Source organism: Corvus hawaiiensis, chromosome 4 (assembly GCF_020740725.1).
Source record: "Corvus hawaiiensis isolate bCorHaw1 chromosome 4, bCorHaw1.pri.cur, whole genome shotgun sequence".
NCBI lineage: Eukaryota > Metazoa > Chordata > Aves > Passeriformes > Corvidae > Corvus > Corvus hawaiiensis.
This window is the reverse complement of record NC_063216.1, coordinates 73665450-73691855: the sequence shown is the minus strand read 5'-3', so window position 1 is coordinate 73691855 and position 26406 is coordinate 73665450. Positions and strand designations below refer to the sequence as shown.

Below are 26406 nucleotides of genomic sequence, written 5' to 3'. Positions count from 1 at the left end.
TTTCACATGCAGCAATTTCACATCACTGAAGACAATTAAGTATGGCCTTTGCTTGAGGGGAGGTTATGTCAGGCTGCATCTGAAATCTCTGTAGTAGGGCAGAGCAGAGATCAGGCATTAGGCTGGATCATGCTACCTGTCAGGAAGAGGAAGGGATTCCTAAGGGAATCAGTCAGGATTTCTCAAGTGTATTGGCCTGATTCTCAGTCCATGGTTGGTTTATTCAATTTAGTTGTGATTGGACTGACTAGATTATTTATAGGTCCTAGAGCTCTGTATTTTTAAGGTTATAGATAAATTGCAGTGGGAAGCCAAGCTGTCAAATGTCAATGGGAAAAGGGATGTGGCCAAGTATATGTACAGCATAGTCATCCTTGAGGATGAAACACCACCTTGAAGTGTGGAAAAGTAGTTAAAAATCCTAACAAGTATCAAAAAGATCCTGAGGAGTCAAAAGGCCATGTCAAACTCCAGTCTGAGAATATATTAATACAGGTTTCATCCATCTTTCATTGACCAGTCTGGAAAAATGAACTGTATTTCTAATCACTCTGAGCCTGCATCTTATCAGAGCAAGGGGACCTGCTTTTTTTGCACTGGAATACTGGTACTCAAGAGATACTCAACTCATGTCAACCAGCTGAAAGTTCTGGAGATGTCCCAGCGAAGCCTGGAGCAATGTGAGCTGTCACTAGAGTGATGTCCAAGTCACACAAATTTACATTCCCTCTAGATTTACTGGAACTCAGCAATGGATGTGATGCACTGTACTTCTTTATCAGCAGCTTCTCAGGATACCTGGGGAACTGTGTTTAGCCCGGGTGCACAGTCTGTTCATTTAGCTAGATGGCCATATGAGACATTTCATCATCTTTAACATGCCCAGGAGGAAATTACTGTGAGCAAGTACAATGCTGGAGGGATTTTTGAATCCCACCACTCTGTCTTCAGCCCTGGAAATGTGGCATCGGTGTGGCTGAACCTGTACCAAAGCTGGACATTGAGTCACTGTGAGATGTGCGTGCACTGCTGGTGGTGGCAGTAGGTGAATGACCATGGGCAAAAGATGCCCTGTGGAGGTACCCAGCCAACCCACCACTGCAGGAAGAGCAGCAGCCCCTTCTCCAGCTGCAATCCTCTCCGCTCCGTAGTGTGCTACGAAACAAACTCAGCTTTGCCCAAGTTCCCACCTCCAAAAATAACATTTCTAACTGTGTTTCTGGCTTTCCTTTTAGGTATGTCTCCATCCACTCTCTGTAGTTTTGTTTCATCTGCTTCTTCAGGCGTTTCTGCGGTAGGAGGGGACCGGAGACCCAGACCCACCACAGTGACCACAGTGCACACAGGGAGCAAGTGAGCGCCGGAGCGGCGAGGAGTGGGCAGGCGGCAGGGCTGGCAGGCGGCCTCGGTGCCGTCCCACCCTGCTCGGCGAAGGACTAGAAGAAAGAAGATTTTTTATGGCCATATTTTATACTGCAATTCTGAAATGTTTCATTTATCACAAACTGCAATGACTCCAGGAGGAACGGAATCTAACAGTCTCTGGTGCTGTACATATATATATACATATATATATATATAAAAATATATATATGTATGTGAGTCTAGCAATGTTCTAACTAATGAACACTCATTCTTTCCCCCAGTGATTTACTCTTTTCTCAGTGTAGGTAACAGTATATGTTGTATTTTTTCCCATTAACTACAAACATCTCAACTGGATTATTTAAATAGAAATACTTTCTGAGCATTATTTTTTTTTCTTTTAAAAATTACTTCAAGTAATGTCCCTCTTCCAGTTTGCTGAGGGATAGGCTATTTCTGTAGGTAGGAATTGGCGTTAACTTTGCAACATGGGAGGATTTCAATGGCATGCCATTTCTTGCTCCTCAAATTGGACTGCAAGTCTGTCTGGCTTTAGCAGAGCTGTTACTGCTCAGATTATGAAACTGCTGCTTTCCCCTCCATCCTCCTCCTTGAAAGCCATGGGGAGAATTAAATTGCCACCGTTTGGGAGTCAGCTCATCCTTGGCCGCATTCCCATGGTGCTGGGGATCAGCACCCTTGTTTCAGAGGAGAGGCAGGTGCACAGTGTCAGGCAGGAGCTGACCAGAGCTGTGCAAGGGAAATGACAGAGCATGGTCTCATCCTGCAGCTGCCATCTCCTTCGAGTCGCTGTGTGTTGTGAGCAGAGGGAAAGAAAAGGAAGACATGGGGCTGGGAATCGTCGTCCTCTGCCACTGACTTGCTGTGCTGCCCTCAAGCAAGACATTTAATTCACCAGCCTCTGCACAGTGTGGCCTCTGGCATGGGATGCATCCAGCCCAAGGGCTTCATGGCAGAGGTGCTGAGCACCCACAACTCCTCAGGACTTTGCCTGGCATTGCTGATGCTCAGCACCTCCCAGAGTGGCCAGAAGTGGGGAGAGGAGAGGCGTGAACCCCTCTGTAAAGCACTGGCAGGATCTGGTGTAGTAGCCCCATTATGCTTGGGCTGAGGGTTGACAAGGAGCACTGAGCTGGGAAAGCAGGACCTCACTGAAAGGCACAGGCAGTGGGGGCAGTGGTGGCGCTGGCTCTCCCTTCTCCCCAGGAGCTCATACACCAAAGCAAGCCCAGTTTTCCCATTTTTTAATTACTGAAAGCATACACTTCCCAGGCTCTTTGTGCTGGTGCATCACACAGGAACAGCCACCATGACTGTTGTGCTGCTGTGCATTAAAGCAGCTTGAAACAGACACGAGAGCAAATTTGCCCAGATTTGCTAAAGGACTCCCTCCAGGTTACCTCAATGAAATTCCCATCTGTGATTTTGCTTCAAGGAGGTGAGAAGGGAGGCAGGTGGCAGAGGCAGATGCCCTTCACTGGGCACTCTAAGGCCCTCACATCCCAGGTAGGTCCATCCCTGCCAGAGGCACAGTTCCCTGCAGCGTGCTCTGTTGCCACTCTTGCCTCATTTATTCTGCACAAGAAATTGTGAAAGCCAGTCAGGGACAGAGCTGAATGTATCAGGCAATAGTGCCTGTGCTGGGAAAAGCTATAAGATAAGTATTTTTCATTGAGCCTTCTGTGTCCTTCTCCAGCTTTAGCTGGTTGGCTTCAGCCAGCAGAGTCGGGATTTCATCCATCGTACTAAAAAGAAAGCTGGGGAAAAAAAGCTGGAAAAGCAGGTGGCAGTGAGCACTGACTCTGATTGAAACAGCCACTCCTTCAGTGGCACTTAGAGCTGTTGCACCAGATCTCTAGTTTCCTCTGTGTTAAGCTGCTCCCTGTTTTCAGAGGGCTGTGGCACATCTGAGTGACGCCCTGGGAACCCCGGTGCACCCACTGTGCTGCAGCTGGCATGGATGCTCACACTGAAAAGGCTTTCACTCCAATTTCTCATTTTAGGAAAGAGAGCAGATAGTGAACTGCTGGGGGCTTATAGCAAAACTCCACATGATTTCCACAGTGAAGATTTCTGACCAAGATTTGGGCAGACTGAAGGGCAGGGGATCTCCTTGCTGCAAGTCACACTCCTGTCCCCATCCACTTGCCACTGCCACCATATACTTTTTATCAGCATTTACATCTGAGCTCTTTATGTCTGCTGCAAAAGCATCAAAACACGAATATAACACAATTTAAACTCGGTCTAAGGCCACTTTATTTTACCAGCCTGAGTAAGGAAGTTTTAGTTTTGAGACACTCCAACCCCAAGAAATTCAAGGTTATTTTGACTCCCCATGATTTCCTAAGCCCAGCTGGCCCTGTTCTGTTCCAGTTGCAGGTTGTAGATAGACAGTCTCCCAGTTTGGCATCAGTGGAGTTCCCCACATTTACACACATGCAACCAAAAGCAGGATTTGGTTAGGGAATAATTTTGTCTTTGTAGAGCAGTTTTAAAGGTTAGGGCTCAAGTGTTCCCTCTGCACCTCCTCTTCTGAAACCTGAGGTCTGGTTTGAACTTGACCTCAGCAGTTGCTGTGGCCACTGATTAAAATACAGCATTCAAATGAATCTTGCAGAAAAAAGAAAAGCAAATGGATTTCCATCTCCAAAACAAAGAGCAGTGACGGGAGCAAAGGCAGACATGCTGTCCTGCAGCTGGGGGTTCCCATGCACTGGCTGTCCCTCCTTGCTGGATGCTTTCTGTGGGTTTTTTTGTTGGGAGGGGTATTCTTTCCTTCCATTGTTGGAATTAGTGTGATTTGGTTTTGTTTCTGCAAGTAATATTCTGCCTTAGTTGTATAATTTATCATCCTTCTCTTCAGCTTGCTATTAACTGCTGGGATCTAAAGATAAGAAACAGAAGCACTTAAGAAGAAAATTGTTCCTTTCTGTTACAGTTTTGGTGGTGGGGAGCTCTTCTTTTGTATCAGTCAAAACACAGCTGGAAACCTGACCGAGGTTCACCAAATGCTTAGAGATCTCTCCTGAAGCATCACTTGGTTAAAACTTCTCAGTTTAAATCTGGGTAAATCTTTTAACGGGGGTGACTTGGCAGCACCCAGGCCAGATTTCTGGGGGGGCTGGAGACATTTGCCCCTTGGCAGCACAGCCTGATAGGGCAAACACTCTAGCCTTGCTTGCCAGGGATGCTCCAGTGCTTTTGCATGTCCTTCCCCTGCCCCAGCCCACCTCTTCTCAGCCACTCTCACAGGAGAATGCAAATGTGGAGAAATAATGTGGGCATGGGGAGAAAGCTTCAAAACAAATCCCCAGCTGGCCTTGCCATGAAGGACTAGGTAGAAAAATCACTCTGGGCTCTTTTCCAATGAACTGTCCTACTAAACAATCTGTGATTTTGCTGCTTGCATGAGGACTTCAGCCTGGACTCTGTTTGTTACCCTTTTCTGCTTTGCTTTACTGATACCGATGTGTTTTTCCCTTGTAACTTGTTTTCCTCAGCTCCTTCCCCTTCTTTTTCTTTGCTTGCAGCTTTGATTGTTGATTTTTACCTCCAGAGTCACAGAGGCCATCTCTGATGCCAACAGCAGTGCTCTTGATGGGAAAACAAAACAAAAAAAATCCAGAAAAGCTCCAGCTGGCTCCTTAGCCTGCAGAAGATGTTGTGAGGACAGGCTGCCCGTGAACTCTGTGAGCTGAAAGTCAGTATTGCAGTGGCAGGGGCTTCTGCTGATGATTTTGCATGTGACTTCATTCCCAGTGCATCCTAACTCTCTGCTGGATCACCCCTCGTGCAGCACGAAATGGATATTGGCCCTGCAGCACGGCTAGTGGGGAAGTAGGAGTGTGGGGAAAACCTGGCAGTGTTGCTTTCTTGAGACTGTCACTCTGCTGCTGCTGCTGTCTCCTCTGTCCTGGTTGCTGTTGTACAGGTGCCATTAGAGTAGCGGGTAAAAAACAAAAAAGAGGTAGGATTTTACCTTTGCCTTGTGTGTCTGTTATGGTTGTGGTGCCGAAATAAAATGAAGCAATGATAGAAGTTCATTCCTGACATGAATCAAACCACAAAAGGGGGTGTGAGCCCACTGGTAGACACCTCCATGTAGTTCTGCTGTAAGCATTGGATAGGGGTTTCTGCAGTGTGTGTGTCTTGCATACCTCCATGGCTACTGACAGTATTTTTTTTAATACTGGTTCTTTTGGGTCCCTGCCTGGTTCTGAGGAAATTCAGGTCTTGTCCTAAGGTTTTTTCTGTCCTAGGGCCAGCATAACCCCTGATCTCAGGCTTTTCTCCCCAAACCCTCTGCAAACCAGAACATGGGCCTCCAGGGTGCCCATGAAATGCAGTAACAGCTGGACCCAAGGCTGTCCCCTTCCTATTTTTAGGGAAGCATACTGCCAGAGAAAGCCAGCTAGCTTTCAGCCATTGGCAAGCAGAGAGGATATTGCCCTTTGATGTGAACTTGGCATTAACTAGATCAGCTCTAGGGAAACCTGTGCTATTACTTTCTTCTTTTGATAACAGCTCCAGCCCTGAGCAGCACTGAATGAGCACCAGATAAAAACACCAGATTGAGTTTGCCAGCAAGATCATGCAGGCTGTAGCCTGTTCGTTTTGCTCTTTCCAAAGAATCAGGGGATTCATCTACTGGCAAAATAACAGTTTCTAGGCTGAGCCCCAAGGTACAGAAGTAGCTTCCATTCAGCATATGGAAATTCTCATTTGATGCGATTACTCATGTTCTCACTCCCATGCATACTTACCTGTCTGAACTGGGCCCTGAATGCATCCCAGAAATTACTCATGGGAAGGGAGTTTTGCCTTCCTTACCGTGCTGATTTTCACCAGAAACTCAAACACTCATTCAAGCAAAAAGCAGAAACACACACAGAGACTACAATATCCAAGGAAAACAGCATCAAGACGAAGAGTGGAGGATTAGTTGGCAAATCATGGGCAGCAATGGCTGAGTGAGGGAACAGCGACCCGCTCACAAATGCTGCATGGACAAGTTTCCCCTGGTAAACCAGTCGTCCCATATTTCATGCCCAGCAGCAAGTTTTACCCAATCCCTTTTGTTTTCCCTCACATCCCTGCAGCCAGGTCCTGCCTTCCCACCCTGTCTGTGGGGTGCTCTGGTCTCTGTGACACACGTGTGTGTTTGTGTGTGCACATGCACGTTGTGACCCCAGGGATCACAGATCCCTCCACTGGGAGATCAGGAGTTGGTCCAGGTTTTTGGTCTGACTTTGCACAGTTGGGTCAAAGCTGTGTGAATAGTGTTTGTAGTGGAGGGCAGGGGCTCTTTAGCCCAGACTCTGGTTTTCAAGACCCCCTTCCCCACCACAAGCAGTACCACTTATCTGTCCAGGTAGCTTTTTTTTTTACACTCCTCTTCATAAATGCTAAGGTCAGTCGAATGGCTCTTACAGTTTTTCCATACTCCAGAGTGGAATCAGGGCATGTGCATTGGCAAGCGTTGTGAAAAAACACTGCTGAATTAGTGATGACGTCAACTGTCCAATAAATGCATGATACTGCACTGCATGTATTAAATTGCTGTTCACTGTTTCTGTATTTCCCGAGCCTTTTCTTTATGCACATTCAACCCAAACTTCCCTCTGAGGGAATTACTTCTATGTATTGCTTTTAAAGGACTCAATGTATCTGTAACTCGAATCCATTGTTAAGTTTAAGTAAATGCAAAAGCTAATGTTTTGTAAACAAGATACTGCATAGGCTGGTAATGTATTTTGTCTTTCTGTTGAATGCTCTGCAGCATGTACACGAAGAGTCGCCATCCAGAGCAGCTTAAAATTATGCAGCAGTCACATAGGTGTAGAAACAGGGAGCTGGGGAGGTGAGAATCCCTGTTTTAATGCAACACTTACAAATTTGATCTGCATCAAAAATTCCTTCCCTGGGTCACTAACGCTCAGAGCTACCAAGAAACATGGTGTGTCTCTACATTTTTATTTTTTCCTTTTGGTTTATTTTTTCCTAGTGAAAATTCAGATTGGTTCATGCAATTCTCAGCATTTTTCTCTTCCTACACAATAGTTCTTTCTCACCTGTTGCAGAATGAGCTGCATTTTGGGGACCCAGATGCTGTGATTCTTTGCCTGCACAAAATAGTGCAGAGACCTGAGCTAAACTATCCCATTTTTTCCAAAGCATCACCACCTAAATACTACTATTTAATCCTTGAACCTCCAAGTAATACCATTTATTAATGGAAGAGTTTGCTGTGGTACTTTCCCTTCTTCCACGTGGAAACCATGTCCTTGCCTTCTCTTCCATTAGTCATTGACCCATTTTCATCTGTGCAGGTCTTTCCAAGGCAGGGTACAGGACTGACTCCATGGTTCTTAGCTCCAGCCCAAACCTCTTGTGGGCATCAGCAGGGCTTTGGTCCCAGCTCCTGAGTGGCTGCTGAGCGGAAGATGCTCGAGTTCCCAACACTCAAAGCAGAGTCACCTGAAAGGCCTGGGAAATTGCTCTGTGTTCCTGGCAAGGGCACAGCAGGCAGCAGGGCTGGACAGCAAGCACCATGCTGGTGGCATAGTCCTTGGAAATTATGCTCCGTGGTGGCCAAAAACACCAAGAAGTCTTGAGCCCACCTTCAAGGCTGGTGCTCAGCCAGGGTTGTGCCATTGCTGAATCACTATATGGCAGCACAAGAAATCATCAGTTACAGTTGTAAACTACAAAGCCTGAGTTCAGATTGCTGAGGCAGCACCTGGTGCAAGGCTCCATGAGGAGGTGGATGTGTGCTGTGGTTCCTGGTGGGTGGGAGCTCCTAGGGGGTTGCTTGGAGCAGCTCTGAGCTTTTCCATCTCTCATCTTGCATCCCCTGAGCCCAGCATAGCATCATACATGCTGAGTCTTATTAGATCAAGCATGACCCCCAAAGTGAAGAGTGTGGAAGGTTGCAGCTCAGTCAGTGCGACTCATGTTTCTGGTCAGTGCAACATCAGTGACCTGCTGTACATTGACCTCTAGTTGAGAAACAAAATTTTGGTCCATTTGGGCCTTCTTTTAGATAGATATTTTATTTGTGTCAGCAAACAGTGAAAAAAAAGCCTGATCTGCCCAGAATAGTGACTCCCCAAATATCCCCAACTGCAGAACATCCCTCGGTTGACTTCTAATGAAAATGCAAGCATGTTTTCTACAAAGGCTTAAATCTTAATCAAGGAATGTCAGTGTGCCTAATATTGCAGGTCTTGTGATTGATACAAGTTCATAACAGCATCCATGTCCAAAAAGAAGGGAGAATGTGTATTTACTCCATGCATGTATTAAGGCATTGCAAAAGTTTTATCTGCGTAATGAGTTTGCAGTTCTGCAAATTGTTAATGGGGCTACATCGCAAGTGGTTCTCTGCCTTGACAATCATGTATACATATCGAGATTTCTATCATAATGACAATTTAAAGGGATGACTAATTGTTTTCCTCCAATAAATCCAATTAAATCAGCCTGGTGTGAAGTCCGATGATTTTGAGTGCATGAGTCTCCACCCACGTGCAAGAAAGGGAATGAATAACTTCTGTGGCTGCTCCACTGCCGTGTTTTATGCAATGATGTTCCTTTATGTCCCAAGGGAGAATAATGAGATTTTTTTTCTCCCCAGTTCACTCCATAGGGAAGTGAACAAAAAGGATGATTTGTCCTTCAGATGTTTGCTAAAGCTGTCAATGGAAATGGTGTTCAATGTCAACATATGGAGACATGACTGTCTCCTGGGCACTGAGAATATCTGTGAAGGGCTGAGGAAAAGGCGTGTACTTGTGGGAGACCGCTACATTTTTGAGTTGGTCCTGGTGACTTACACACCCTGTGGTGGGAATCATCAAAAGAGACAGGATTTTCATCAGTGAGAATTTTTGAGTCCCTTTGCAGTCATCCATGCTGCCCAAAGACTGTTGTGTGTGCTCTATCGTTGGCTTTTCTTCAGACCATGTTCCTGGGGTGTGTTAGGACTTACTTTTCTGTATTTTCCTCTTAATTCTCTCCACTGTTACTTCTTTTCTGGTTTTCACTCATTGGCACACAAGAGTTCCTCCCCCCCTTAAAATAAGTGGCAAAACCAACCTGCCCAGCAGGCAGGTGGGCCTGTGCTTGAGGTCAAAGCCTGGTGGTTTTAGACACCTGGCTTGGTAACAGAGCTGAACCAAGCAGCAGTGACAATAGCTAACTCATAGCAATATAAAGAGAAAGGCAACTTGCTTATAAAGCTGTTATTTCGTGACTGAAGAAACAACCCCCAGAAGCAACACAGTAAGTATTTGAAAGCTGTGGTGTGCAGCTGTGTTCTCAGAATGAGGATTTGGTGGGGAGTTGTACCAGGACAGGTGAGATAACCTCTGATTTGTGCTCTGGAGAAAGCACATCCATGGCAAAGTACATTTTTGGAAAAGTACATCCATGTACAGAAATACTGTCTGGAAGTTTGTTGGAGGTGGTGTGTGACACTGAGGCACAAACACGTGAGTTGCAGTGTCAGGAGGAGCAGCAGATCCTATACAATGACTGTACAGTCTTCCCACATGACATGAGCCTGAACTCTGACATTCCTTTCATACCAAGGACCTCACTCCCACCTGTGTATAAGGTAGCTGGACTTGGCTCCAGTTCTGCAGACTTAGAGTAGATAAAGGTCTATCCCACATTTAACCATGGAACTAAAATCTCAGCCAGGAAAACTTCCTCATGTTTTGGTTTTTAAAGTCATGGGTTCCTCCATAGGTTCAGTGGTCACTCAGAGTGCACCAGGCTCTTCCAAGCACCCAGTGAAACTGGGCAGAAGATCACCCCAGGACCACTGAAATCCTGATGGCATGACATGCCATGATGATGTCATGCCAGTATTTACTTGATCTTTGTACATTTTCTTCCCTGCTATGTGCTCAGCCACAAATTCTTGGCTGTTTCAACAAGGGAGATAAAACATCAGTACAGAGAAGCCGGAGGGACAAGAGCAAGATGCAACTGTAGAAAATATTTTGCTTGCAACCTTGCCAAAATCCACAGCCATGTTTGCACTGAAGGGAAGGGGTCTGTCCTTACTTTGAAGGCTTTCAGAGTGCTGGAATGCACTGATGTGTGCCATACATCAGCTTTTCTTTATGCTACACCAACCCCATTTCTCACTCCTGCTCTCCAGCACTGTCCCTTGGCAGAACCAGGGCTCCAGTGGGCTGTGGGCAGCTCTTCCTTCACAACCAAGAGGAGTTTTGAGTGAGTGATATCTGTTGAAGCAGACAAGGTGCAGATGCACAACTTTGAGGACCATCCAACCTGCGCAGGGATAGACCCCTGTGGTTCAGGAGCAGGTGATGCTGAGGAAGAGACATTCTGCACAGGGCTTTCAAATACAGCACTTGAGCAGTGTAAACAGTCCTACCCTCTGTGGTTATGCCTCCACTGAATGTCTTCCTTCAGGCCAAACCTTCCCAGCATGTCTGTGAACCCACAAAACCATACTGGTCTTGCGAGGATCCCTTTGGGGATCTTTCCATGGGGAGACAACTTGGGTCTGCACTGCCCAAAAGCAATCCCAGGACGCCATAAGATGTCATAGGGATAAGAGGATGTGCTGTTCCCACCATATTATGCTTCCTCCCGCCTCTGGACATCCCTCAGGATGCACCTACATCACCATGGGTATGTGTCCTGCCTAGCACTTCTGTGTCCGTGTTTGGTCAACCATGCTGAATTATTGTGGTGATAACCACTTTTTGTATCTGTGCAAGTGGGGAAGGAGGACCACTGGAATCTGGATTATCACTGCAAGTATTCAACTGAGTATTTCCAGATTGTTTGGCGTTTGGGCATTCTGGATTACACTGGGATGAATTCCTGACTTCCAAACTTTGTTTGCTTATCCTGAATTCAAAAGTTTCTTTTCTTTTTTAATCTTCAGGGTTTTTCTTTTTATAATTGCAATATTTTGGTAAAGTTACGGTCAATTAATGATTCATTTACCTTCTTCATGCAAGTGTTTTGTTTAGGGAAATTAATAATAATAGAGCTGAGAGGCAATTTGTTGTTCCCATCAAACTCACGAACTTTGTGCTTTCTTTGGCGCCGTATAGACTCTTGTATGTTTTTCATTTTCTTTCTTTAGGGCAGAAGCAAGAGCTGTGTTCACATCTGTGCCTCAGCTTGCAGTCTAACAGTGACCAGAAATGCATAATAAGTCTCAAACTAATGCTTCTTTTTGTTGCAGTCCAGCTGGGCAGGTACCAACCATACTAAAGAATCACATATCACTTCTTAAAGTTTGCATTTTCTCGAAGTAGCATCTGAAATGTAACTTTCCCTCCCAGTCTTTGACCCAGTGCAGCTCAGTGTAGCCCCTAAGTGGATCAGATCACTGTTCCACTACAAGGAAAAACCAGAGTTATAGCCATGGTGAGCCCATACTGACCTCCAATGGGAGTTGACAAAAAACTCCTGTTCTCAACAAATAGAGCACAGGTACATGATGGACACACACTTGGAGTTGTAATATATGTAATGCAATGTTATATTGTATTATATTATATTATATTATATTATATTATATTATATTATATTATTATATTATATTATTATATTATATTAGTGTTATATTATTACAGTCAGACTGTATATTATATTATCAGACCAAAGCAGAGGGAAACATGGCAGAAACTGAAGGTTTGGCACTAGACTGCTGTGCCTTGTCAGTACTCAAATGATAGGATTTTACCATGTATTTCAATTACTTTTTGGTCACAATATCTAAAGAGGGAATTCATCTATGATCAGACTAGGGTTGAATTTTGAAGACACTCTGCAGCTTTGCTGCCACCAAACATCGACAAGTTCACTGCGGAGTCCACTGACAATCACCTTGGAGACTTGAACTGAGGGACTTCCTGCTCCTCTTCCCTCTCCAAGTATTTGCAGTATGCAGAGGACGCCATGTGCTTGAGTTTACCAATGATTCCCATTAAATCTATGGAAAGAACCGACTGACCAGCAATTGCTCTGGAAGAAATTCAGAGATCTTCAGGAAAGAGCCAACAGCACTGGTTAAGAAGGGTTTGTTAGCAGGACACCTGGGGATTTCACTTCTCTGTGCAGAGAAGGTGGTGACAGACCGATGAGATGATTTAGCTCCAAACATGGCTGAACAGAAGGATGGGGTCCTGACACGTGTTCCTGGAAGTCACCATGTCCAGGGATACCTACTGTTGCAGTGGGGATACTGCAACACGCATATATCAAACCAGGAGTCCCGTGGAAAGGAAATATATATGGACAGACAGATTCTTGATAGCTGTTTCAGAGATGTTTATTTCTCCAGCCGCATGGCCGGGGCTCTGCCGAGGAACTGTTCCAGTCACGGGACCAAGGGTCCTTCTGCCCGCGCAGGGAACACAAACCAACCAATGGGAACGAGGCTGAGCAGGGACAGGGAAACCCCGTGTCTGTGCCCTCAGGGCCCCTCTCCCAGGGCTACACGGCAGGGGAGGGACCCCAACACCTCACCCGTTTTATTTTAATAAAAGGAGAATGAAAACAACTGGATAAACATAACAAGAACAGTTTCAAAACAAAACAAGCCACCCTCCTGAGTCTTTAAATGTCCAAACAGATTCTGTGGAACATCTTAGGGCTGACAGAAGGGAGACAGAATTCTCTGAGCATGCTTTGTGGGGAAACTGAGGCAGGAGAGGGTTTAACTTCTTCCCTCCCCCTTTTCATCCCCCACTCGGCATTGGAAAGGGATTTTTGGGGAAACAATTGGCAAAAGCATGGTTTTGTGAGGGAAACCATGGGTGAAAAAACGGATTGGGAATACACTGGGGGTAATAGGACATAGGGTAAAAGGGAAAGGTGGGATTAGGAAAGGGAAACTGTAGGGGGGACTTACAATGGAGATACTGTCTAACATGACTACGATTTTTTGCATATATACTGCCTTTTACAGGAACACCATCAGGCCCAGTGACCTGCGATGCTTGTAACCCTTTTCTCCCTAGTACAATATTAAATTCCACCACCTCTCCATCTCCCAAGCTTGGGATGCATTTTTCAGGGTTATTCTTTTTAATAGCAGTTCTATGCACGAATATGTCTTGCTGGTTGTCATACCTTGTTATAAAACCATAATTTTGCTTAACATTATACCATTTTACTATCCCTAAGGTCTTAGTTGCTATGATCTTTTCCTTTTTCCGAGTGGCTGCTGTTTTCTGTCTCGCTGCGTCTTTGCTCTCTCTTTCGGTCGCTCCCGCGTTGGAATTGTCGGGGCTGCTTGTGCCTGCGCGCTCTTCCCGGGGTCGCGTTCGGGGCTGTGCGGGCCGGGCCGGGCCACGCCGCTCAGTTCTCCGTGCGTCGCCTCCTCTGGTCGCAGCTTCGCTGCCGCTGCCGGGCGCTGCACCCACGTCTCGGCCGGGCCCCCGAGCGATGACTCCCCCGCGCCCCGCTCCAGCGCGCGTCTCGGCTGGGCGCGGCTCCGTTCCACCGCCACCGCCGCCAGCCGCCGCCCGCGCACCGCCCCTCTCGGTCGGGCGTTCCCGGGGCTCGCTCCACCACGCGCTGCGCGGGGCCATTCGGGCACCGCCGGGTCCCGCTGCTCCTCGCTCTGCCGCCGACACTGCGGCTCGCGTGGCTCCGCCCGCGCGCGGGAACTGCCTCGCTGCTGCTCTCAGAGCGCTCGGTGCACGTGGCCTGGGCCGCACGGTCCCTGCGCCACGCTTCCCTTCACCAGGACACAGCTGACATTGCTCAACAGTCTCGGTAACTAAATAATATTCACGAAAATATTCTTCCATCGGCATATATTTTGACTCCAGTATTAACTGTGTCCAAACGGTTTTCCAAAAGCCCTTGGTAAGAATTAAATCCCAAGAAACATAGAAAAAGTTCTTAAACAACCATGCCAGGAAGTGTTTCAGTTCTTTTTGAGCTTGAATCAAGCTAAAATTTACAAATCGTTGTTCAAGAATCATTTTAAGTTTAAGATAAATGTCCATATGCGGCTCTGAGAGCCAAGAGTCTTCCCACGGTTCCTCCATAGTTTAGATATGGAATAGCAAAGCAAAACCAAGAAGAGGAATCCAAAGTTTCCAGGGTTTACTCACACAAATCAGTCGCTTAGGGATCGGGGATCGTTCTGCTCACAAATCTCCACCATTTGTTGCAGTGGGGATCCTGCAACGCATATATCAAACCAGGAGTCCCGTGGAAAGGAAATACATAATGGACAGACAGATCCTTGCTAGATGTCTCAGAGATGTTTATTTCTCCAGCCGCATGGCCGGAGCTCTGCCCAGGAACTGTTCCAGTCACGGGACCAAGGGTCCTTCTCCCGCGCAGGGAACACAAACCAACCAATGGGAACGAGGCTGAGCAGGGGCAGGGAAACCCCGTGTCTGTGCCCTCAGGGCCCCTCTGCCAGGGCTACACGGCAGGGGAGGGACCCCAACAACCTACAGCTATGGACAGGGCTGTTCTGCCTTGCACCCAGGCCGTGGTCCCCAGCAGCTGATGGACCTGTACCAGGCTGTGCCCATAGCCACTAAGCTGGTTGTAGTAAGATGAGCTGAGCACCTCAACTGCAAAGTATTTAATTCTTTGAATTCTCCTATGGCGATGTAATACAGTAATTCTCTTCAGCTTCAGCCTCGTAACTTGTTTTGATTATCTGTGGCCTTATGGTGGTGATTTAAACCTACTGATTTATTGATTCAGTCTTAATTGGGTTCTGAACTGGGTCATTGCATCATTCTATCTTTAATTGCTTTAATGAAAGTCTAGCAAATTAGGCTGGTAATATGATTGCTTAGAGGAATTCTTGCCTGTTCATGCTTCTTAATGAAATCCATAAAAGTGAAAAAAGGAAGGAGTCTGAGCAAAACTCAGAAAATCACTCTGCAGTGTCCTTGGCTCTTCCTCCCAAATATATGTTCTCAGAAAGTGAAAACCTAGCACTTCAGCAAACATCCCCACAGTAGAAGAAAGAAAGGGAAAAAACAGTAACATGTGAAGCTAAAAGCTGGGTTCCAGTTCCCATTTCTCAGATTTCCTTTAACTTTGCATGCAAGTCATTTAGGAGGAGACTTAAAAACCTACTTATATCCCAAAACTGAACTTCAGCCCAGTGGCTAGAGTACACGCTGGGATCCCTCCTGCTCTGGGAGCCCAAATCTCTGTGGGTTTTGAGGTCTTTCATCATGTCCCCAAAAGTTTGACTCATGCCCCGTTCTCTTTGCTTTCAGTTTGTTGCCCAGACAAACATTTTAGGCAGAGGATTCAGCACTACCTGTGAGAAGGACGATTTTCTCCCTGTTGGGTGTTGTGACATTCATGAGAAGCAGCTTTGGCCCTCGTGGCTGCCCTCCATCACCACTGGCAGCTGCCTGTTGCCCGCACAGTTCCTTTCCACCTCTTCCACTCTGGATTTCCAGCAAGGCTGCTGCATCTGCAATGCATTTTCTACCCACTGGGCTAATGAGGTCTGTGTTGCCAAAGCTGCCTGTAACTTCTTAATGTCCCCCTGTTTTATAGCTGGAAATATGCTGCTTCCTCCCACTCCCTGCTCATCAGTGAACACTCTACTTCACATCTCACTTGACCCTGGCTCCTGCTGCAGAGAAAATATCATTACTTACCAGCAGGGCAAAGCCCCCCACCAGCCCTGCTCATATACCCCGAAGCCTGTTCCATAAAGATTACAAAGAATCTGCTTCAAAACTGAATTTGCAAAACCAGAGAAAATCTGCAGTCAATTAAAATCAATGAGAATTAAGAATACAGCAGATGAGGAATACGAAGTTCAGATCAGCTTGATCCCCAGTATGACAATGCATTTTATTTTATCCCCCTAGGAGAATGGGGATTTTTGTCTCTGCATGGGCTGTAACGATGTGGCTGGAAAGCTTCCATTATCTTTTAATTAAACAGTGTGATTACATTTTGCTTTCTCCAGCTCGTTTAGCCCCTGAGTCAGAGCACAGAACAAAGTACCTGTCACGGGTGCTCCAAGTGCAGCACTGACCACACTCCATTGATCAAGGCTCAATCTGGAACCCCAGTACCTGTCCCCAGGCTGCCCACAGCTCTGACTGCGTTTCCAGTCCCCCTGCCATGAGCAAGGACATCTTCCACTATCCCAGGTTGCTTAAAGTCCCATCCAGCCTGGCCTTTAACACTTCCAGGGATGGGGCATCCACTGCTCCTCTGAGCAACCTGTGCCCATGTGTCACTAACCTCACAAGAAAGAATTTCTTCCTTATTTTTTGGCCATGCACTCTGTCTTGGAGCAATTTCAGATTAATGGTGTTTTTTGTCTCCTTAGGGTGAGATATCAAATGTGTGGCTACAGAGTGGACTTCCCAGGTGACATCAGGATGTAGCTACAGGTGGTGATTTCTGGCAGGGGCTGTTAGCAAGTGGCACCACTGGGACCATCACATTGCACTGTACTACCCAGCTGTGGTACAATGCTGGGGATCCACCAGTGACCAGTGGTTAAGAGGAAATTTGGCTGACTGACTGCAGCTGAAAAATTTTCAGCCATTCATTATAACCTGCTTGAATTGGTGTGGATTTTCCACAGAAGTAATAGACCAGATGTAAAAATGTCCTCATCAAACTCCAGCTCTTTGCTCCAAAGATGGTGATGGTAAAAAATCAGAAAAAATATTTAGAGAAAAAGAAAATGTTTTTCAGTTGCAAATAATTGACAGTTTGGAAACTACTTTTTCCATGCACTTGAGGCAGAGACCAGCACCAGCACGGAAACTGTCAACTTGAACAGTGTCAATACAGCTACTGAAATGTTGTAAAGTCACAACTGCCCTGCTTTCCTGGTGAGCAATGCTGCTTCCAGGCACAATTTTAAGGTACATTTCCTAAGGCAGGAATTAGCTCTTTGTCTTCTGTTCATGGGGAGCAAAATGAAGAATTGAAAAATGGATTGTAATCCTGAAATGAGCCTGAATCACCTATGTATGGACAAGAAAGAGAGATCTGGTTATGTTTTGGTTTTACAATAGAAAAGGTTTTCATTGTTGCCAGCTTCCAACTCACACACTCTACTTATAGGTGCATATTGCAATTCCTAGCATGTCTGAAACAAATAATTTGAAGACGGTATAACCCATGATCTGCTTTCCTACAGCAAGAACTGCTTTTCCTGGCATCAAGAAATGGGAAAAATAATTTATTGACAACAGTCTGTGACATTTTTCTTCCTTATCTCTTTAGGCCAGGGCTACAGAAAGCAGAGTATTTCAGAAATAATCATAAGAGAAATAATAAAAAGAGGAAAACAAAACAGTTGCCCTGTTCCCATGGAAATGCATGGGAAGAGTTCAAGTGAGTGCCCCTTCTGATGTGGCCATTTGTTTGTTCTCAGATGGTGAACAGAGATCAGGGGGTTCATCCTCTCCGTGATCTGCCTGGGGTTTACTGGCATGGCAGATAAATAAACACCTTTGGCCTTGGAGGGTCCCTGCTCTTCTCTGGGCAGGGCAAGCGGAACAGAAATGTCAGCTGGAGCAACCTGCTGGTTTGCACTTTCCTCCTCCCTTCTTGGTTGGTCCAGCCCTTCCCTGGTGGACCCACCCTGGCGCAGATCAACACAAGGGTCCCTCTGACCTCTTCTCAAGCCACCAGTGGCCCCATGGAATCATCTGCCCATCAGTCTCACTCTTACCTCCTGGGTGAGAAAGGGATGAAGAAAATTGGTCTATGGAGCTTAAAAGAAGTGGTTTTGCCCCTCCACTCAGCTGTCCTGAGACTCCACCTGGAGTGCTGCATCCAGCTCTGGGATTCCCAGCATGAGAAAGTCATGGATCTGCTTGAGCATGTCCAAAAGAGGGACAAGGAAATGATCAGAGGACCGGAGAACCTCCTGCATGAGAACAGTCTGAGAGTTGGGGTTGTTTAGACGAGAGGAGAGAAGGCTCTGAGGAGACCTCATAGCAGCCTTCCAGTTCTTGACAAAGGCCAACAGGAAAGATCAGGAGGGATTCTTGTCAGGGAATGTAGTGATAGGACAAGGGGGAGTCATTTTAAACTGAAAAAAAAGGTGGGTTTAGATTAGATACTAGGAAGAAATTCTTTACTGTGAGGGTGAGGAGGCCCTGGAACAGGTTGCCCAGAGATGCTATGGGTGCCCCATCCCTGGAAGCGTTCAAGGCCAGGTTGGACAGGCCTTGGAGCAACCTGGGATAGTGGAAGGTGTCCCTGTACAGTACAGAGGGGTTGAAATGAGATGATCTTTAAGGTCCCTTCCAACCCAAACCATTCTATGATTCTGTGAATGAACTGAAATGCTTTTCCATGAGGCTGAAGCTCCTCCCCTACTCTATGAATTCATGAGACAACCCACAGGAAGCTCATCAAACACCTCTGATGCCATTTTTCTGCCCAAGGTCTCAGATTTGCTTTACTGACTAACCAGCAGTTTAAAGAGCTGCTTCCAGCTGCAGGTCCAGGGCTTCCAGGGAGGCTGTGGGCAGAGAGGAAAATCCTCAACATGTGGGCTCCAGCACTGACTCAGCTGAGCAAAGGCCTGGCATAAACAAACATTTCCTTTGGAGCCTGTGGGATTCTGTGCATGGGCGGAGGGAACAGAGCAGATAACAGGGCAGACACTTACCAACTTCAGAGACAGGACTGACTGAATCATGTAAAAATTAGGATTTGGATTATGGCCTATCTACTAGAGCAAACAGAGCAAAAGAAAAGAAGTGTCAGTAATCTTCTCTGCTCTCTGAAGAGCATGTCAACTCTGAGCAAGGAAGAGTCAACTCTGAACTGAAGAGGAGGAAACACTGAGAAAAAGCAATGGGTTTCAAACCTCTGCTTGCGTGTGGAGCACTGGGACAGCTGATGGGGAGATGCTACAGGTGGTGGTTTACCTGCCCAAGTGCTCCTCATCCTCTGTGCGTGGCCACATCATTCCTATCAGGAAGGATTTCCCAGTCTGCCTCCTTCCAGGCAGTCTGGGTGAATAAGAAGTGCCAGATCCTGGCAGTCCTGGAGAAGGACCCACAGTCATGTGGACTGTGTAAAAACCTTCAATAGTCCAAGGCTGTCAAAAGAGCTCTTGACACTGGAAAGCAGAATAGACCTCTCTGGGCTTTGCTGGAGCCAAACATTTGTCCCCGCCTTTAGCTGAGATAGGTGTTTTCCTGTCTGAATAAACAATCCAAAACTTGGCAACTAATGCAGATTGCTCTGGTTCACACTCAGCAAGGCTCTACACCTCTGATGTGCCAGCACCTCCCCTCCCTGCCCCACTTGAGCAGGTGACAGTTCTAGAAACTGAGGCAGGTGCCAAAAGTCAAGGGACCCTGAATTCTCTTATGCAGACCTGCCACTGGACTGCTGTATGAGTTAAGGGATTTACATGCATCTTGGTGCCTCTGCTTGACTTTGATTGGAGACATATTATGCAAAATGCTTAGGGCATTTTAAGGACCCAGGGTAGTCAGTGGAAGGATGAAGTATTTTGTTGCATTTGTTCCCAGACTGTGATATATAGGCTGCACATTGGCATCTGGTGACCCTCTAAAACCATGCAGTTTTCAGTTTCCTTTTGATGGCCTTTCTTGCAGAAAAGATCTCAAGAGTCTGTAAGAGCAATTACAAATGAAGAAAAGGAGCCAGACCACTTTGTGTGCTCTGGATGTTGACAGCAATTGGCTTGAGCTCACCTCTACTCTTCACCATGCTGCCAGGTTGCCAACCAAAAGCAATGTCTCCAGGTCAGCAGCTTGCCTGGACCACTCTCTCCACAGAAGGAATCACTTATCCACTGCCCTCCAGCCTGGTTCTTTACCTGGAGCTAAAGCTGGAGCTTTAGGAGCTTTAGATGGCAACTCCTGGCCATCTGCTCATACAAAACACGAGTGACAGAGGCTGTCTCTCTCCAGTGGGGACCTTTGGGCTCCCTTACGCAGACTCTTGATGGACAGAAAATGGCTGTCCCTTTTCCAGAACCTTTTCCAGATCTCCAATCCAGGTGCTGGTGGCCACTTCTGTAAGAGCAGTTCTGGCCCTGTGAGTGTTCCCCGTTCCAGTGTCTCTCCTGTAACTGCTCCACGCCTTGTTGAGCCTATTGGACCATTGTCATTCCTTATGGCACCACCCCCAACACATACACAAACCCCTGGGCACTGCAGAGGCATCCAGGAGCTGGAGATCCAATGAAAATGTGCTTTTATCAGTCCTGGCCTGGCTGGCTGTGCTGCCACCTATGCTGGACTGTCAGGAAGGGACAGGCTCAGGAAGGTTCATTTAGTGCATTTGCTGTGGTTTTAGCCATGCAGCACCATGCGTGCATTGCAAACCCAAAACATTTCAAAGGCCTCCTGCTGATTTTTCTTGGGGCAAGGGCTGCATAGAAGGGACTTCTGCCAAATGTTGTCACCCTGTCAAAGTGGGAGTTTGCCAAAGAAAACTTTGTCACTTTACTGATTATATTTTAACATTTCAAAACAATTATTTACCACCAAAAACTTGTCCTGAGAAATGACTCTTTGTTTGTGGAAAGTTTCAGTAAAAACAAAAATTAGTACCCATAGGCAGATAACCAGAGGGGGAGATGCCATTATGTGCAGTCAACATTAACCAAAGCAGCAAGCAATTGCTAGGACACTCTGACCAGAAGAAACCATCAGGCACCTCAGGAGTAGTGTGATGCCACCAAGCCCATCTAATGGAAAACCAGCCAAGTCATAGAATCATTGAATCATTTATGTTGGAAAAGACCTTTAAGATTGAGTTCAACAGTTAAACCAGCACTGCCATGTTCACCACTAAACCATGTCCCCAGGCGCCACATTTACACTTCTTTAAAATATCTCCAGGGATGGTAATTCCACCACTTCCCTGGGCAGCCTGTTTCAAGGCCTGATAACTATTGCAGTGAAGAAATTTTTCCTTATATCCAAGCCAAACCTCCTCTGGCACGACTTGAAGCTGTTTCCTCTTGTACTCTCATTTGTTACCTGCAAGAAGAGCCTTTCTACACCCTCCTTTCAGGATGGTGTAAAGAACCATAAGTACTCCCCTGAAGCACCTTTCCTCCAGGCTCAGCCCCCCCAGCTCCCTCAGCTGCTCTTCATCAGACTTGTGCTCCAGACCCTTCCCCAGCTCTGTTCCTTTCTCTGGACATGCTCCAGCATCTTTCTGTGAGTGAGAGGCCCAAAACTGAACCCAGGGTTCAAGGTGTGGCCTCACCAGTGCTGAGTACAGGGGAATGGTCACTGCCCTGGTCCTGCTGGCCGCACTATTGTTGGTACCGGCCAGGTGCCCTTGGCCTTCTTGCCCACCTGGGCACAGCTGGCTCATGCTCAGTTGCTATTGATCAGCACCCCAGGTCCTTTTCCGCTGGGAAGCTTTCCAGCCACTCTTCCCCCAGCCTGTGGTGCTGCACAGGGTTGCTGTGATTGAAGTGAAGGATTTCACCGTATTTAATCTCATGCAATTAGCCTCAGCCTATTGAACCAGCCTGTCCAGCTCCCACTGTAGGGATATCCTCAAGCAAATCAACACTCACCCAGCTTGGTGTCATCTGCACCAAATCCTGATCCCCCAAAAGATGATTCCTCACAAAGACAGCATTGCTCCTGCCCCTCTAAATCCCTCTTGGGCCTGCCTTCCCAGATATCCCTGTTGGGATGGCTTGGCCTGGTTTCCTGCACAGCCAGTGAACCCTCCCAGCAGTGCCACATGTGCTGGGACGTGCTATCCTGCTCGCTGTGTTTGTTTTAGGGGATTAGGAACATGCCTGGACCCAAGTACATGCTGGAAAAGAGGTTTCACACACAAAGCAGGCTGGTTTGGAGGGAAATAGGTATATTTCTGTGATTAAATGAAAATAATTGGGGTTTAATAGGGAGCAAAATGAAATTTCCTTGCAATTACTTGGATTTGTTGTAAGAAAGAATGACACATTTTCAGTTTTATCTGCTTTCTACAGTTTTGCCTCTATGCTTTTTCTCCTACTTTCAGAAATTAATTTGGACTCCTTTGCCTCATTAATGGGAGATTACCTAGCTTGGTGAGAAGTTCTGTGTATTAGAAATGGGCTTTACTGATACAGCTCTGAAACACTCATGTGCTCTTCAGTTCCAAAACCCCCTTCTGCCAAAACCCAACAGAATAACATGACTATTGCCCAAAATTATTGTTCAAACATAAGGAAGTGATTTTTTTCTCAATGGTTTTGGTATTAAGGAGCAAAGAAAGCTGCTAACATTTTCTGCTCTCCATAAATCCTCCCTTAGTTTGTGGTTCTTTCCCAGTTATCCAGGTAGGGTTGTTAAATCAGGATGATATTGGGATTTATGAGAATAGTTTATTTGATGCACTTTGTTCTATAAACATCCACTTTCAAAAACCACAGAAAGTTCAGCTGTAAAGTCTAAAAACTCAAGGTATTTGTGGGTGCAGACCACCATCTGAATTATCCACTTACACTCTGGTGAGACACACAAACCCTGCAAAAGTTGTGACTGAAATAGTACAAGACTGACATGTTGATGGTAGAAAGAGGACAATCCCTAAGAGGACAATTTCTCCTCTCCTGTTTGTTCTGTCATTTCTCTTCTCTTCTCTTCTCTTCTCTTCTCTTCTCTTCTCTTCTCTTCTCTTCTCTTCTCTTCTCTCTTCTCTTCTCTTCTCTTCTCTTCTCTTCTCTTCTCTTCTCTTCTCTTCTCTTCTCTTCTCTTCTCTTCTCTCTTCTCTTCTCTTCTCTTCTCTTCTCTTCTCTTCTCTTCTCTTCTCTTCTCTTCTCTCTCTCTTCTCTCTCTGTCCTTGTTACTATTACTCTGTCCTGTTACTATTAATTTTGCTCTTTCACTTCTTCTTGTCATCCTCTGGATCCATCAAGAAAATTTTATTTGTCCACAAAAACATTCCCACAGTGAACACAGATGCCAAAAATCCCATCCTTCTCTCCAGTTGTGTTCAGCTGCTCTGAAAACCTCTAGCACTGGTCCTGCAGATGTTCTGGCAGCCTTCAAGCTCCTGATATGTTTTGAAAAGCAGATGTTACTAATTTGTAAAGCATCTTTGAACTTCTCCGAGGGGGGGGGGGGGGGCTGAAACATTTGGTGTTGTTTCTAAACAAATGGGGGGGCTTGTCTTTCTTTATTTTTACCAGGATGTTTTTTGGGTTTCTATACCATCCCTTGCCAACCCATCCAGCTATGCCAACTTTCTCTTCATTTCTGCACCTCAGTCCCTCCTTCATAGCTTTTCAAGAGGAACATACTCAATCATGCCTTTCCCATTACTCTTGGAAATGGCATGATATTTTGCCATTTTTGCAGGTCTCCAGATGAGCTGATCCCTGAAATTGCTATGGAGTGGGTCTAAAAATTATAGCATATGTCAGGTTCTGTGTGATGTGTACCAGCCTAGATAGACATAACCCAAATTCCTTGTCCCACTTGTGTTTCCTGCATGTGCAGCTTTCCTGGTCTGGATACTCTCTGGATACTGTCACCAGCAGGGACAGGCAATTAGTGCTGACACTTTAATGGCACTTTTATTTAGGTTTGACATCCCCTGTTACTTGTTCAGAGGGTTAACTTGTGACCTGATCTGACTGCTAGTCCTTATCTTTGGAAATGATCCAAACTCGAGCAGGAATGAAAGGGAAGAAACTCACACGGAAACAACCTTTTTGGGTTTTGTACCCAGTGAGAGCATTTTGGGTTACATTTGGACTTTGCATTTGGGGGGGTTCTTTCTGTTTTCTTAGCAGGGTAAACAAAATTCTCACAAAACTTACAAGGAGAACTAAATGTTTTACTTTTTTTTTAAGGTAGACAAAGGGGGAAATAGGAAGACAATTACAATCTTTTCATCAAGCAACAAAAATACCAGCCAAAAGTAAAAGATATTCAACACTGTGTTTGGAAAATCTGTAAGAATAGCAAAGGTGTAACTATATTAATTATACTTTCTCAGCTTTATACAAACACATAAAACATGAATTAATACCAGAGGGAATATTTTTCTTAACAAAAAATGAAAACACAAGCTTTTAATACCTATCCCAGGAAAACCAGTTCATTTATTTAAACAGCAGTTTAGAAACCAGAAAATAAAACAATAAAAAAGTAGTTACTTTTCTCTGGATTTAAAGTTTGGAGTTAAAATCTCTTGATGGCTTCTAGGGAAGCCTAAGTCCTGTAGTAATTCTCAGGAAACAGCATTGCTGACTCCAGCAGAAAACAATTCAAATTGTGGTGGTGTGGGAGGTGGAGCCTTTGAAACCAGTGGAGCTTGTGGAGGAGTCAGAATCTTAGGAAATGCCAATATTATTTCAAGAGGGGGGAAAAAAGTATTTCCAAAAGGAGCAAAACTGGAAGGTAGTGAGAGTCAGATCCTTCAGTTCTGCTTGGACTGAAGCTCACGTTTGAAAGCAGATATGGGCTTTTCCAAATGCAGGGATAGTTTAAAGGATTAACATTATCAGCCATGGATACTGATGCCTAAACCCATACTGCTTGACCAGAATTCAGTTTGTAAATGTCTAATGAAGGATATGATGGACTTTTCTTTTTTTACGAGATAACCAAGAAACAGGTTTTACTTCATATTTTAAGAAATTAGACTATATCAAATGTGTAATAAAAATATTTTCTATAGGATTTTAAAATATATACATATATATTTTTAATGCCCTGTTGATATTGATGTGGTCTCTACAGGTTTTAAGTGTAACTAAGTGAGGCTGCCCAGCAACCTCTGTTATACCTCAAACAGTGTCTACAAAACTTGAAGCTTTATCCACACTGCAAATTAAACCTGCTTGAGAATGGGATCTGAAATTGCCTGCTGGGCCTGATCCAACACCCACTCATAGTCTGAGTCCACTCCTGACTGCAGGATTAGGTCTTAGACACAGACCTGAAATGATGTGGTTTCCAACCTGGTTGGCTGACCACTGATAAAGGCACCTGAGGGAGTTACTGAGAGCCTTGAGGCACTTCTGGGAAAAATAAAAATTATTATATATTTGATTTAGAATATTTAAGGATATATAGAAACAGTCTTAAGACAATTTGGGCACATCTATATTTCATGCTGAAGAGAGGCACAAACTGACTGTGTCTCAGACATAGCCTTTGCCCAGGCACTGGATGTAGACTTCAGTCAAGCTTAAGCAAGGTTGAGAGCCTGGGGGTGATGAGGGAGAAAAGGGCATTCATAACTGCATCCTTCCCACTGCATCCATCTCTATATCCCAAGCCTTCCTTGCCCAGCCCATGGAGAGGAGGTAAACTGGGAAGAAGAGCTCCTGTGTCAAGTGCCTGCAATGGCCCAGGGGGCTGGGCTGGCACTTCCATCAAAGACAACCTAAAACTGGTGGTGGAGGTGGGTGAGGGAGGAGAAGCACAGATGACTGTCTGGCCCTGTGTCCACTGAGAACAGCGAGGACATGGCTTTGGGCTGTGCCAAATCCAGCTGGCATTCCTGTTTAAACTAGCACTGTGTCTAAAGCAAGTTCAGATTCATTTTCCATGCAAGGTTTGAAGCACAGCATAGACAAGGTGTGAGGGCCAGACCCTGACCTAATGCAGGCAAAATTTGCCACTACCATTGGCCTGAGCACTTACCCTTGCATTATACCTTAAGGTAGGTAGCATGGGAGTTCTCCTGCTTCAAAGAGTTAATATAGGGGATTTGACCACCTGCAGAGGGAAGTTTCTCGCTGAGCTTTCGATTCACCAGCTCCATGTGCCTGGAATTTTTCCTGGCTTGCCGGAGAGACCTCTTGACTTTCTTCACTCGATCTCGTAGCTGTTTGTTGCGTTTCTCCAGCGTCGCCACTTTCTGCTGCAGCTTCTTCACTCTGTCCTCCTCCTCAAACAGGGCCTTTTGCACCGAGGAGCACATGAGCTGTGGGGACAGCAGCAGGTGAACTTTACACAAGAAGTTATCATAGCAAGGGTTAATTTAGGCATTCCAGAAAACACTTCTCAACTTTTCAAAAGTAGAATGCTT

General features: G+C 45.8%; 2 protein-coding genes across 4 annotated transcripts in view; one reads left to right on the top strand and one right to left on the bottom strand.

Moving 5' to 3' along the window:
• The window catches only part of CAMK1D (calcium/calmodulin dependent protein kinase ID), a 211064-nt gene extending 202195 nt beyond the window's left edge, over positions 1 to 8869 (top strand). Inside the window, exon 11 of one of the 3 annotated variants that reach the window (XM_048300579.1) lies at positions 4946 to 8869. In XM_048300579.1, coding sequence (XP_048156536.1) covers positions 4946 to 4947 — 2 coding nt within the window. In that variant the 3' untranslated portion in view covers positions 4948 to 8869. Of the gene's footprint in view, positions 1 to 1235 lie in introns of all 3 variants that reach the window. The other 2 variants (XM_048300578.1, XM_048300577.1) reach the window with 2 other exon arrangements.
• A 15311-nt stretch (positions 8870 to 24180) lies between these two features.
• CCDC3 (coiled-coil domain containing 3) overlaps positions 24181 to 26406 on the bottom strand; it is a 34954-nt gene continuing 32728 nt past the window's right edge. Inside the window, exon 3 of the mRNA XM_048301893.1 lies at positions 24181 to 26301. Within this exon, the coding sequence (XP_048157850.1) occupies positions 26026 to 26301 (276 nt within the window). The 3' untranslated portion in view covers positions 24181 to 26025. The remainder of the gene's footprint in view (positions 26302 to 26406) is intronic.